The 14,849-nt window shown below is 46.2% G+C and overlaps 1 protein-coding gene across 1 annotated transcript in view; it reads left to right on the top strand.

Moving 5' to 3' along the window:
• Window positions 1-14,849, top strand: part of FBXL13 (F-box and leucine rich repeat protein 13) — a 252,029-nt gene that overhangs the window by 20,096 nt on the left and 217,084 nt on the right. Inside the window, exon 3 of the mRNA XM_088468829.1 lies at window positions 683-776. Within this exon, the coding sequence (XP_088324955.1) occupies window positions 683-776 (94 nt within the window). The remainder of the gene's footprint in view (window positions 1-682; window positions 777-14,849) is intronic.

Genomic DNA, 14,849 nt, shown 5'->3' with positions numbered 1-14,849 from the left:
CCCTCAACCCCCTTGCCAGCCCTAGCACCCCACTGCCAGGCAGGTATAGTACCCCTCCATCCCACTGCCCCCATGTGACGGCACATATATAATATATATATATAAAACATGTTTTTATTGAGCATATCTCGAATTTGACAGAGTACAATAAGCAATAAGGAACATCCTATCCACATAAAGATAATTGGGATAACATGTAAACTGTATACACAAAAATCAACATATGGTATACAATAGAAACTGTATTCCAAAATAACATGGACTCACAAAAGAGCAATCCAATAAAAAATAAAATACTTTTAAATGATATATATGAAAAGTAATTTATAACAGTAAATTGACAATTAGTAATAAAAGAGAGTAACGGGGAGGGAAGGAGGGGGTGGTGGGAAAGTATATATTTTTAAATGATACATCGTTTATACCAGTAAAAAATGTATTCCAAATGTATTTTTAGGAATACTGACATAGCACACAACATGTAAATTCTATTGAACATTAAGGTTCAATTAAGCTATTAATAGATATAACTTATTAAAGTTTAAGCCTACTGTAAAACTTGCAGTATAACACCATGTTGAAAATGCATGTCAGATAACAAAAAGCTTTTAATAAAACGAGTATACAGTCCCTTTCACTTTCCTCCAAATATCGAACTAATTTATCTCTCTTTTCCTAACAGGGATATGTACATAGATGAAAGACGAAAACCTAGAGTAAAGGCAATGGCAGGAAGCTATCTAGAATACCTTTTTGGGCAGGATGAAGATCAGTTGGTAATTTCTTTATCGTCATCATAATTTACATGAAAACAAAAAAAAGTGTGGCACTGTAAATAATACAGTACAGGTTGAGTCTTCCATATCCAAATATTCCGAAATACGGAATAATTTTGGCAGGACTGAGATAATGAAACCTTTGATTTTTGATGGTTCAATGTACACAAACTTTGTGTAAGGGACAAATTATTAAAAATATTGTATAAAATTACCTTCAGGCTGTGTGTATAAGGTGTATATGAAACATAAATGAATTTCATGTATGTACACAAACTTTGCTTGAGCCACAAAATTATTGAAAATATTGTATAAAATGACCTGCACACTGTGTGTATAAGGTGTATATAACACATAAATGCATTCTGGTTGTATATAGGGGTCCCATTCCCAAGATATTTCATTATGATATGTTATATTCCAAAATACGGAATTTCTACTTCAGGGTCCATAGGGGGTCCACAGGGTTGACCTTGGGGTATAGCTGGATCTGGATCCACGGGCACCACGCAGTTAAAGCTTTGCTGCTCCCAGGATGCACTTGGGTCCGTCCTCCTCTATACCCCGCCCCCGGCCACAGGCACCTCAGTTTTAGTTGGTGCCCGGCCGGAGTCGGGTCACCCTGTCGCAGTGGGGCTGCAGGAGCAGCCCCTAAGCTTTATTTTAAAAGAGAAAATTTTTTATTTTTTTCTACTTTTTTACACTTTTAGAGCGGCAGCATTAGACTGTCCTTTAGGACGTCCACGCTGCCGCTCCTTCTCCCCGCTGGCGCCGCGACGCCAGTACAGCTCTGGGGATCGCGGCGGGACCCCAGAGCCTGTACTAGCCGGGCTCTGGGGACTCCCTTGACTGCTGCTGGATGCGACGGGGATCAGGTAAGATACTTTGTATGCAGTCAGAAGCCTCCGGTCTCTGGGGACAGACCGGAGGCGCTAGCGGCGGCGGCGGGCTCCCCCTCTATAGAGGAATACCCCGCGTGTCCGTTAGACCACCAGGGTAGCAGGCTGGTAGCGGGACCGGCAACCCGGGGGTTAATTGCTAGCCAGGGGAGGCAGCCTTCCCTGTCTAGCGGCTCCTCCCCTCAGCTCAGCGCGCCTTTCAACTAGCAGTCTGGCGTCGCTGAGCTGCTCTTATCTCTCGGCCACTCCTCCTCTGAGGTCTCCGCCGGCCATCTTTACTGGCACATCGCAGACTCCCAGGCGGTATCAAGTGGACCGGTCCCCCTGTGTACCTCTCCCCTGCTAAAGGACAGTGTACACAGCGCTATAGCCCTCCCAGACACTGAATCTGGGAGGTTGATTGTAGCGGAAGGTGCAGTGAGTACTAACTTTTCTGCATTGTATGTGACTATTGCTAGTGCTGCCTGTCTGTGACTTATTCTCCTTGCTGTCAGCTTATAACTATCCCTTTCCTTCTCCTACGGCCCGGCAGGTGTGTGGGGGAAGGGCGTTGTTTCTGAGACCCTCACTTATATAAAACACGTATTAGTGGGGTCAGTCACATACTGTTGTGTGCTACACAGTACCATATCTGGGCTGTTGTGTCGCATACTGGTGAGTGCGCGGGTGTTAAAACCGTAATTCCTCTGGTGATACCTATTTCTTGTGATTTACGGTATCATGTCTGATGAGGAGACTGAGCGCTCTGTGGCTCCTGTGCTAATTTCCTGCAGACGCTGTGCTGCTGGAGTTGATGGGGAGGACTTATCTCAGGATGGTCTGTGCGGGCGGTGCCAGCTGGTACAGGGCCCCTCCAACCCCCCCTGTATCACAGGACCCTCCTTGGGCGATGTTTTCACAGGTGCTGGCGTCTATTGCGGACCGGTTATCTGTCCCATCAGCGGTCCCATTTAGGGCGTTGCCGCAGCCCACCATCCCCCATTCCCCGGGTGTTCCACAAATGTTGCGGTCTCCCCCCGGGGCCCAGACTGTGGGTCCTTACTCCGGACTGCCTGTGTATGTGCAGTCTTCCCCAGGGACGCGTCAGTCTGTAGTGCCTTTGCAGAGTTTTGCTCCGACGGCTCCTCCGCCTTGGGTGGATGTTCTCTCCAGCTCCGTACAGAGTCTGGCGGCTTCATCCTCGGCGTTTCAGTCCATGTTGCAAGGTGATGTGCCACCAAGGGCGTCTAAACGTCCTGTGGTGAGTTCACTAGCTGCGCAGTTGTCGGACTCGGAAGTGTCCTCAGATGATTGAGAAATCCATGAGGACTCTGACTCTGATGCCATGGGGCAGGAGGTGGAAGCTAAGTCCTCCATTAATGTTCCAGCCTTAGTTAGGGCGGTGCGGGCTATCCTACATGTTGAGGATGATGTGCCGGCTCCTAGGTCGAAGTTTCCTAATTTTAAAAAGACCAAGGTGACTTCAACTGTGTTCCCCCTGTCTGATCAATTATCGGATCATATGGCGGCGGCCTGGCAATTACCCAGTAAGAGGTTCCATCCACAGAAGAGGATGGCGGCGAACTATCCTTTTCCTGAAGCTCATTGCAGGAAATGGGAGACGACGCCGGCGGTGGATTCCCGCGTTACCCGCTTGATCAAAAGCGCGACGCTGCCATTGCCGTCTATCTCCTCTTTGAAGGATCCCACGGATAGGAAGGTGGAGACTTGTTTAAAGTCCATTTATTCTCTTTCCGGGGCGGTGGCTCGCCCGTCCATGGCTATCTCCTGGGTGGCTAAAGCCTTTGAGGCATGGGCCAATGTCTTGGAGGATACCTTTCCTGATGAGGCTCCGGATATCCAGAGAGCGTTAGTAGGACAGATGCGGGATGCAGCTTCCTATATTGGGGAAGCGTCTTTGGATGCCAGCCTGCTCACTTCTAGGGTGTCGGCTGCAGCGGTGTCTGCTCGGCGCTCCCTGTGGCTGAGGTCCTGGAGGGCTGATGCAGATTCAAAAAAGGGTCTGGAGGCCTTGCCTTTTAATGGTGATTTACTATTTGGTCCGGATTTGGACAAAATAGTGGATACTTTGGCCAAGTCCAAGTCGGCTTTCCTCCCTTCGGCCTCTGCGCCTGCTAAAGTAAGGAGCTCTGCCTTTCGGTCCTTTCGGGTTCAGGGTAAGGCCAAGGGCCAGTCCTTCCCGAGACATTCGGCAACCAAGGCCGCACCCAAGCCCAAGAAGCAAGCATGGAGTGCTCGGCGCCCTTCTTCCAAGCAGGAGGATAAACCTGCTGCCTGATGGGACGGGCCTCTCTCTGGGGGACCCCAGAGTGGGAGGCCGACTTCTCCAATTCACCCAGTGTTGGCACAATACCACCACGGATGCCTGGGTTCGAGAAGTAGTCTCTCAGGGGTACGCCCTGTCTTTTCGGTTCAGTCCGCCCAACCAGTTTTTCTGTACGAGTCCTTCTCTGGACAAGACCAAAGCTGGTCAGATTCAGGTAGCTATAGAATCCTTGCTACAAGCAGGGGTCAGCGTGGGACGGGGTACTATTCTACTCTGTTTCTGGTACAGAAACCCAATGGTTCTCATCGCCCTATCCTGAATTTGAAGTCTCTGAACAGATACCTCAGAGTTCCCAGGTTCAGGATGGAAACGTTACGTTCCATCATTCTGCGATGGAACCCGGGGATTATATGGTCTCCCTCGATATCCAGGACGCCTATCTCCATGTGCCCATAACACCGGCACATCAGCGGTATCTGAGGTTTGCTATCCTGAACCATCACTACCAATTTCGGGCGTTGCCTTTCGGCCTTTCCACGGCTCCGAGGGTGTTCACCAAGGTGATGGCAGTTATGGCTGCCCACCTTCGGGGTCAGGGTCTACGTCTGTTGCCGTACCTGGACGATCTTCTGCTGCTGGCGAGCTCCCCGGAGGTGCTTCTTCGACATCTCCACCTGACCATTGCTTGTCTTCAAGCACACGGGTGGTTGATAAACTGGAAGAAGTCCTCCCTGATTCCATCACAGCGGATGGTTCATTTGGGAGCCCTGCTGGATTCTTGTCAGCAACGGATTTTCCTGACTCCGGAGAAGGTCTCCTCCCTGCAGCTGCGGATACACAGTTGCCTGAGCAGTTGCCGCCTGTCGGTCCATTCAGCTATGAGAGTTCTGGGGTCCATGGTGTCGACATTCGACATGGTGGAATTTGCCCAGTTCCATTCCCGGCCTCTGCAGGGGCTGATTCTTTCGGAATGGAACGGGTTACCTCACCGGATCCGCTCTCAGATGCTGGTGTTGTCCCCGGAGGTTCGACAGTCTTTGGCTTGGTGGCTTCAGACAGCACATCTGGTCGAGGGGCGCCCCTTTTGGATCCCGGACTGGGTCCTGCTCACGACGGATGCCAGTCTCCGGGGTTGGGGGGCAGTGACCGGCTCATTATCGCTTCAGGGTCGTTGGTCCGCGGAGGAAGCACTTCTCCCCATCAACATCCTGGAACTGCGGGCTGTGTACAGGGCCCTGCAGTCGTCCGGCCCCGCTCTTCACGGAAGGGCGGTTCAGGTGCAGTCCGACAACGCCACCACGGTGGCGTACATCAACCACCAAGGGGGAACTCGCAGTCGGGCAGCAATGTCGGAGGTGTCTCGCATTCTTGCTTGGGTGGAGTGTCACGTTCCAGCGATCTCGGCAGTCTTCATTCCCGGAGTCCTCAATTGGGAGGCGGACTTCCTCAGCCGTCACGACGTGCATCCCGGGGAATGGTTGCTTCACCCAGAGGTGTTTCAGCTACTCGTGGACAGGTGGGGGCTGCCGGAGCTGGACTTGATGGCCTCCCGTCACAATCACAAGTTGCCCGTTTACGGGTCAAGGACAAGAGACGCAGGCGCCTGTCTGGTAGACGCTCTGTCGGTGAAATGGACGTTTCACCTGGCGTATCTGTTTCCTCCGATATCCCTGCTTCCTCGGGTCCTGCGGAAATTCAAGCAGGACGGCGGCACGCTCGTGCTGGTGGCTCCGGCGTGGCCCAGACGTCCTTGGTACTCCGATCTGAGGTGCCTCTCCATCGACGCTCCGTACCTTCTTCCTCAGCGTCGGGACCTGTTGTCTCAAGGGCCCTGCCTTTACCCGGATCTGGGTCGGCTGTCTTTGACGGCGTGGCTCTTGAGACAGCCGTCTTGAGGTCTAGGGGTTTCTCCAGTTCGGTCATTGGTACCATGCTTAGGGCACGCAAGCCTGCTTCCGCGCGGATTTACCACAGGGTGTGGCACACTTACTTTCAGTGGTGTGAATCCAGAAACTATGATCCGCAGGTGTTCCGGGTTTCCAGAATCTTGGAGTTTCTTCAGTCAGGTTTGGACCTCGGCTTACGCCTGGCCTCTCTGAAGGTTCATGTGTCTGCTTTGTCCGTGTGGTTTCAGCGACGGATTGCTACACTGCCAGATGTTCACACCTTTTTCCAAGGTGTTCTCAGGATCCAGCCTCCCTTCGTGCCTCCGGTGGCTCCGTGGGACTTGACTGTGGTACTGAGGGTCTTGCAGGGTCCTCCTTTTAAGCCGCTTGAGTCGGTGGAGCTCAAGTGGCTGACGTTTAAGACCATTTTTCTCCTGGCAATTGCTTCTGCCAGGAGGGTTTCAGAATTGGGGGCGCTTTCCTGTCGCCCTCCTTTTCTGATTTTTCACCAGGACAGGGCAGTGCTCCGCACGCGTCCTGAGTTTTTGCCCAAAGTGGTTTCAAAGTTCCACATTAATCAGGAACTTGTTGTGCCAGCTTTTCAGTCACCTGATCTTTCTGCTGGTGAGGCTTCCTTGGATGTGGTCCGGGCACTTAGAATCTATGTGGACCGGACTGCTTCGGTTAGGAAGTCGGATTCTTTGTTTGTCCTCTTCGGTTTTCACAAGAGGGGTTGGCCTGCCAACAAGCAAACGTTAACCCGTTGGCTTCGTTCAGTTATTTGTGAGGCTTATGCGCAGGAGGGTTTACCTGTGCCAGCCTCTGTTAAGGCTCATTCCACTCGTTCTGTGGGTCCCTCTTGGGCTGCTAGACGTGGCGCCTCCGCTGTTCAGCTGTGTAAGGCGGCTACTTGATCTTCAATTCAGACGTTTTTGAGGTTTTATGCGTTTGACACCTTCGCCTCTCAGGATGCATCCTTTGGGCGCCCGGTACTCCTTTCAGCACAGGAGCGTCCCCGCCCTTAGTTGAACTGCTTTGGGACATCCCCAAGGTCAACCCTGTGGACCCCCTATGGACCCTGAAGTAGAAAACAAGAGATATGGTAAGAACTTACCTTTGTTATCTCTGTTTCTACGAAGTCCATAGGGTCCACAGGGCGCCCGCCCTGACGCACCTGGCTTCAAATGGGCTGTGTGGCTGGTCACCGGTTTTCCGTCTCCCATTTCTGTGAGTATGGTTTCTTGTGTGTTCCAGTCTTCCTTCTCTCTGTTTAGTCTCCTCCTCCGGCCTTAGCTGCTTACCAACTGAGGTGCCTGTGGCCGGGGGCAGGGTATAGAGGAGGACGGACCCAAGTGCATCCTGGGAGCAGCAAAGCTTTAACTGCGTGGTGCCCGTGGATCCAGATCCAGCTATACCCCAAGGTCAACCCTGTGGACCCTATGGACTTCGTAGAAACAGAGATAACAAAGGTAAGTTCTTACCATATCTCTTGTTATTCCGTTATCCAAAATACCCCTAGTCCCAAGTATTTTGGATATGGGAGACTCAACCTGTATATAAATTACTGTGTGTCAGCATAAACTTAAGTAAAAGTGCACAATATTTAAATGAGCACACCTGACTAGCACTGATTTATAGTTATAATTTACTTGCAGGGGGCAGATTGAAATTTCAAGCGTTTATTAAAAAAAAAAAAAACAATTCTGAATGTGGCCTCAAGTAGGCAGGACCGAATAGCCTGCCGGGGGAACAACACAAAAGTAGGCATCATTAGCATACAGTTATTCTAGTAACCATCTATACGAAGCAGTGACCACCATACATTACAGAGAACATTCTAAGAATGCCTATACAAAGCGGAGAGTGTCTAAGTGACTGTCATACCATACAGAAAGCATCCTAGTAACTGCCATATGATACAGAAGGTCCTAGTAACTGACATACATTACAGTGAGCATTCTCTAGTGTCCTAGGAATATCCATAGAATACAAAGAACATCCGACAGACTGCCATACAATGCAGAGAGTGTCCTAGTGATGTCCATAGAATAAAGTGAGCATGCTGTTGACTGCCACGCAATATAGAGATTATCCTTGTGATTTCAATACAATACAGAGGTGACTACCATACAATGCTGAAAACATTCTAGTTACCACTGTACAGTAAAGAGAGCAGATAGCCCCGCTTGTCAAATATTGTTCACCACAACCCTTTCCTTTTCATACATTGTGCCTGTGATCCTCCTGTGTTAATGCTTCCTATAACATGCAACTCCTTTATTATCCCTTATATCATGTTTCCCCCTTATGGGTAATCTCCATACATGCATTCCCTGTATTAGTGCTCTGAAAACAAATGTTGAATGAGATCTCATATAATGGCACACAGCAGTCTCACCTTATGGCACATTGGAAATGTTCACCTCAATTCAAACAACAGCATAACATAAAAAAAAATGTATGTGTCAGTGGGTAGGGCGCTCATAAAATTATAAACTTCCCTTAAATCAGAGAGTTCTCTTCCAAAATGCTCTTATGTCATGAAGGTCATCAGTTCCTCGTCTCGACAATATACTGTAAGGGGAAACAAAAATTATCATAGTGTAGTAAATTCTTAGAACATTAGTTTAAGTTCTACACAAGGAGAAATGTAGCCACTATGTGACAATAGAATATTATGAAAGGCAAAAAGTTATTTCACCAGTTAGAAATATATAAAGCATCAACACGAGTGTACTCCACTCACAATGCAGGTTCTTACACTCACTTACCCTTTCACATCACAAACACGGGTCGAACCCGGGTCAGACCCGTGTCAGGGCCTTTCACATCGCCTTAATAACCCGGGTTATTCCCAGGTTATTGCAGATTTGGTGCCCAGGTTGCCCATGTTAAAACAGTGTGATGTCATTTTTAAAGGATTTTATTGGCTCACAATTATGATGTAAAGAAAAGGAGAGGATGGGGAATGCTTGCAGTGCAGATGACTGTCACAGGTCTGCTTAATGCAGTATGGCCAAATGCATTGGCACACAGCTGAAAGAACTTCCAGTTCATGCGGGCAGCACCACTGTGATTTCTATTGTGGTCGTTCACCTTATGAAATTGCTTCTTCAGTGCCTTCAGCTTATTGACGACCTGCTGTTGGCTCCTGATGAATCCAGATGCAGCCAACATTTTGCTGATGTTGCGATAAGTTATCACATCCTTGACAGTGGCAGTTATCTGTTTACATATTTCTTCCTCATGCCTGATCCGCAGCAACTCCATTACTTCATCACTCCAGTTTGCCATGATTCCTCCAAAGTAAAAGTAAAGTGCAGTATAGTAAACTGTGCTGTCTGTATATAGCTTATTATTAGCTGCTTTTTCCCCAAAGTGTGCAGTGCAGGACAGTAATGTAAATACAGAGACATGTGCTCTGTGTGCAGGCTGGTCAGCTGACTGGAAAAAGCCAATCAGCACTATTTTCTCAGACCCTGGTCGAATATCCCTGGTCTGTACCATTTAAGAGCCAAATAACCCCGGTCCGACCCGTGTTTAACCCGGGTTGAAATACCAGGTCGGTCGATCAGGGTTATTAATTTTGGTGCTTTTTAAAATCACGTCGACCCGGCAATAACCTGGGAATAACCCGGGTTATTTTGGTGATGTGAAAGGGGTATATCAAGGTCCTCACCCATACCTCTCCTATTTACATATTTGACCTCATCTCCCTTCACACTCCTGTCCACCCTCTTCGCTCAACAAATGCATGCCGCCTCTTCTGCCAAATGATTACTTCCTCCCACTCCCGTTTTCAAGATTTTGCCTGTGCTACTCCGTACCTCTGGAACTCCCTCCCTCTCCCTATCAGCCGCTCCACTCCTCTACAGATCTTCAAATGGGCTCTCAAGACCCACAACTTCATCAAAGCCTTCCAGCTCTCATCCTAACCTGCGGCTGCATGCTCCTTCCTCCCTGTCTACCCCATCTGTATCACTCCTGTTTGCCCCTCCCCATTAGAATATAAGCTCTCAAGAACAGGGACCTCTATCCTCTTGTGGTTCTCCTTACTTTCATCTACTCTTTACTCCCCACAAGGGCACTTAACACTTGGTTGCTTACATCCTTTTGCGTATTTGAGTGTTATGATCGCTAATACAGCAATCTGTATACACCATGTCCTTGCCCTGCATTGTATTGTACTGTAAGCCACTGGTTCTTGTTCATTTATTTATGTACTTTGTATGGTGCTGCGGAACACTTGTAGTGCCATATAAATAAAGAAGAATAATGATGATGATAATAATGTGTGTAAAGGTATCTTTTTTTTGGTTCCCAACTTCCAAAGTAAAAGGGTGTAACACGCTCACAGCCTCATATAGGCACTGGGCTACATATTTGAGCTACATATTTGAGCAGTAGTATAATTAATGGCCACAAGTAAGATGTCATACTTTTGCTACTTGTCATGATGGAGCTGGAAATTGGTAATAACATTTTATTGCAAAAAGGGTCTGCAGTGGAAAGGTCTGCAGTGGAAAGGTTGAAAGGTTGAAATTTTAACTCCATTTTTGAGATGGAAAAGTTGCCTTTTAAGTTTAATTGTCTTGTAATTTAAATTTACATAATAACAGATCTTTCCACAGTGTTATAAGATATCTGAAAAGGTTGCCTTACTTCAGTATTCTCAACAGTTGCTCATATATGCCTCAGAGGTTGATTAATATTTTGTAATCTAATTTAGATTAACTCTCCTGGTCATTGTCAGAGAAGTTAAATGATTATTCCTCTTTTTTTTTCAAAATATTTTATTGGAGAACCGCATATTACTTACATATAAAGAAAAATAAGCACATATTCACATATGTGACAGAATGAACAAGGAGTGAGAGAGCTGCACGCAACTTGACAAATCATATGGGAGTATATATGGTCTAAAGGAGAATATATTTAGAGAGATGAAAAGTTAATAATTTATAAAGGAGGACAACCCAAGGAAAGCGTTTCTAGATTGTACCATGAGGTTAACACTACAGCATTGCGGAAAGTTTCCTTCACAGATGAAGGTAAAGTACGTAGATACTGTATGGTAGCCAGACTGCAAAAAATTTCTCCACTCTCTTTTCTTTATTAATCAAAATTTCCAGCCACTCCAATGGAATAAGTAGGAAATTTGTGGCATTAACAATGTTAGGGTCAAATTGTCTGAGGAGACCCATTGGGAAAGAACTGTTTTCTTTCCTGCCACAGCAATTTTGGCCAATAAAATTCGATGCCCCAGGGAAAGTCCAGACTGTCGGAGAGGCGGATAGATGTCCCAAAGGGCCAATTCAGGGGAGATAGCAAAAGTGATGCCCTGGGTATTCTTAATATATTTGTGAACAAGGGTCCAAAATTTGGTGACCTCTGGGCAACTCTACATACAATGATAAAGGTCTGCCTCAGGTGTCTGACACTTGAAACAATTAGAGTCGGACGATACACCCATCAAACAACGCAATTTAGAGATGATATAAGCACAGTGTAGTAACTTGTAATGCATCTCCGCCTAGGAGGCAGAAATGAGAGTTTTATTGAGGCGCGTAAAGGCAGTGAGTATGGTTTGTAGAGGTGTGGTAGGAAAATCAATTGCCAATTTGGCAATACCAGTTTGCAACCTATTTATTATAATTGAGCGTTTAATATGTGAATACAAAAAGTAGAACAAGCCCTGCCAGGGCAGCAGCGCAGCACACCATCCAGCACATGCATTCTGTCAGTTTCCGTTAGCTTGGATAGTAATTTAGCCACATAGCTCCGAATTTGGTAATATACAAATAAAGGGACGGAGAGGCGAGGAAATGCCTCCTCCAAACATTCATGGGGAAGCATTTTAAGCGTCTGTTGGTCCAGGAGCTGGAAAACTAGACGGAGACCCTGGAGGTGCCATGAACGTAGTACTGTAAAGATAGAGATGGAAGATCTATGAAATCCTGCATTGTGAAGTAAAGGAAGGAAAATGGTGTTGTGAGCTGAGACACCCATCCTAGAACGAGATAATCGCCATGCCGCACAGGTAGTGATGAGCAATAGATTGGTAGCAACAGAAGAGGGAAATTCTGTGGGTCTCATGTGTAAGATACTAGGAAGTGGAATGTTGGGACAAAAGGCTTGTTCTAGGCCAGTATTAGCAAAGTCATCAGAGTTCTGCAACCAATCCACGGCGTAACGATCATTTGCGGCTAAAATGTAACTTCTACTACAAGGGAGGTTTACACCTCCTAAGTCTGGGGATTGGCTAAGATTTTCAAGTTGGAGTCTGTTAGTAGTAATGGGAGCATTTGAATCAGATACAATAACCTTGGAAATTAGACCATCTTTATCTAATGACATCTACCTATATAGGAGAGTGGTAAATGTTTCCAATCTTGAAAGTCTGCTAAGATACGGCTGATGGCCGCAGGAAAATTAACTGCATAAAAGTCAGGGGGATTTTTAGTTTCCTTAAGTCCCAAATAGGTCAAAGTTGAATTAGCCCACCTAAAAGGAAATGAGCCATTCCAATTCTCTGCCGCTTCCGCATGCAATGCCAAGGCTTCTGTCTTGGTTTTATTGATCACAAACCCAGATATGAGTTCAAAGTCATGAAGGAGGTGCAGAAAACCCGGAAAAGAAATATGTGGGTTAGTGAAATATAGTAATAAATCATCCGCATATGCTGACACTTTCAATACATGAGGACCAATTTCAACCCCACGCCATACTGTGTTTAGGTGAAAGTGACAAATGAGAGGATCTAAAGCTATACTGAAGAGAAGGGGTAAGAGAGGGCAGCCCGGTCTAGTGCCGCGTTGTAAACAAAAGTTCTATATGTTCAAACAGTTAACAGTGAGAAACGCAGTGGAAGTAGCATATAACATACCAAAAACTTGCACAAAATCTGATCCAAAATGTTGGAAATATAGGGCACGGAGCAAGTGTGACCAGGAGACACGGTCAAATGCCTTATCAGCATCACATCTAACCAGGAGAGTTGAACCAGCCGTAGGTCTGTAGAGATTGGGTCAGAGCAGCTATAACTTGGCGGACATTATGTACAGAAGATCTATCTTTTACGAAGCCAGTTTGTGAGGGGTGAAGCAATTTGGGGAGTAAACCTTGTAAACTCTGTGCTATTAGTGTAGACAGAATTTTCAAATCCTGGTTCAGTAAGGATATTGGATGATAGGATTGTACCAAAGTGGGGTCTTTGCCCGGTTTGAGTAATATTACAATACGGGCTTGATTAAAAGCAGTAGGAGTAGCATTTCCAGATAAAATAGAATTTAATAAGCATAGTAAATGGGGGATTTTCTATATTTGTGATATTGTGTGAGCGCAGGATAAAGGCAAATTTGTTATAAATATATATAATATAAAAGAAGAGAGGCCGCTTTATACTGGTTGACTGTTCGGGGTCCACTATAGTACAATTCCCACCACTGGGTGCAACAGTGGACAACCCTGTTACAGCCCATATATAACATCGCACTTGATGTAAGCTGATCTGACAGTTTCATGTTATTAACTAATGTTTATGTCTAATATTTGTAATATAAATATTTTTTAAAATACTAATCATGGCCATTTGGCCTATTATGTTTGGGTGTGAGGGTATATTTCAGGAAAAATTTAATCCCTGTGAAAATTGCTTTGTCAGTATTTATTCCCACATTGGAAGAAAAATCTCAAAAGTTTTTTCAAAAAAAGAAGTTCATTATAAGAAGATATTCAATCTATCTAGGACTGATCTGCCGTTTTAGTAAAAATCATATTTTAATGATTTGTTATTTTATATACTATGTATCTGGATGTTTTCTGTAAACAATATATGTGATTCTTGGAATGAAGGACCTGATTTAGACCCGGCTGCTAGCAGGCGTCTGCTTACTGCTGCCGATGTTCGCTAATCTGCGCATGCATCGCAGTGCGCGAACTACTCATAGCGATTGGGATCCGCTCGGTCGCCCAGCAAAGACAGCCCAGTGTAATGAGTGACAGGAGAGGCCGTTTGTGGGTGGCTACAAGGGCAGGACACTAATAACGGGGGTGTGGAGGTGCGAACGCAAGCGTGCCAGAGTGTAGCAACGCCGTTTCAGAGGCGTGCATAATTATCAGCCAGCATCATAGTACACTTCACCTGTCTGTTGTTTACACTGAAGTCCTCGCAGAGCTTGCGGTAAGGTAAGGCAACCACAAGCGCAGCGAACCCTTCAGATGGTCCTCGATGTACCAATTTTTTAATACACTTCCAGGAGATGACATGCGCTAGTGGGCGTCTCTACAGATGCTAATGGGCGTCTATAGACACAAAGTGATCGCTCGCCAACACAAAGTGGGCGTGCTTATGCCTTTCCAAGCGATCGCCCGCCATGCCGTCACTTTGCCGAATTTGCATACGTTGGGTGCGAGCGATCGCATCTAGAGAGCGGCTCTGAATGAGCTCCTAAGGTTTAAGTGCCCTCTCTTATATATTTATACTACTCTACACACCTATCTAACAGAGGGTCAATAGAGAGGTGCAGCTGGTACTTGTTCTGTTTCTACTTGGTTTTATTGTTATTTGGCGCAAAGTAAGGGCATTTCTTGTAAAATATACAGTCAGGTCCATAAATATTGGGACATTGACAGAATTTTCATATTTTGGCCTCTATTCACCACCACAATGGCTTTGAAATGAAACAAACAAGATGTGCTTTAACTGCAGACTTTCAGATTTAAGTTGAGGGTAATTATAGTCAAATCAGGTGAACGGTGTAGGAATTACAACGGTTTCTATATGTGCCTCACACTTTTTAAGGGGCCAAAAGTAATGGGACTATCAACTCAAAAGCTATTTCAGGGACAGGTGTGGGCTATTCCCTCGTTATTTCATTATCAATTAAGCAGGTAAAAGGTCTGGAGTTGATTCTAGGTGTGACATTTGCATTTGGAATCAGTTGCTGTCGACTCTCAATATGAGAGCCAAAGAGCTGTCACTATCAGTGAAGCAAGCCATCATTAGGCTGAAAAATGAAAA

This window comes from Taudactylus pleione, unplaced genomic scaffold (assembly GCF_031769625.1).
Source record: "Taudactylus pleione unplaced genomic scaffold, aTauple2 ptg000086l, whole genome shotgun sequence".
NCBI lineage: Eukaryota > Metazoa > Chordata > Amphibia > Anura > Myobatrachidae > Taudactylus > Taudactylus pleione.
Note: the sequence above shows the minus strand (reverse complement) of the source record. Positions and strands in the feature narration are given on the sequence as shown.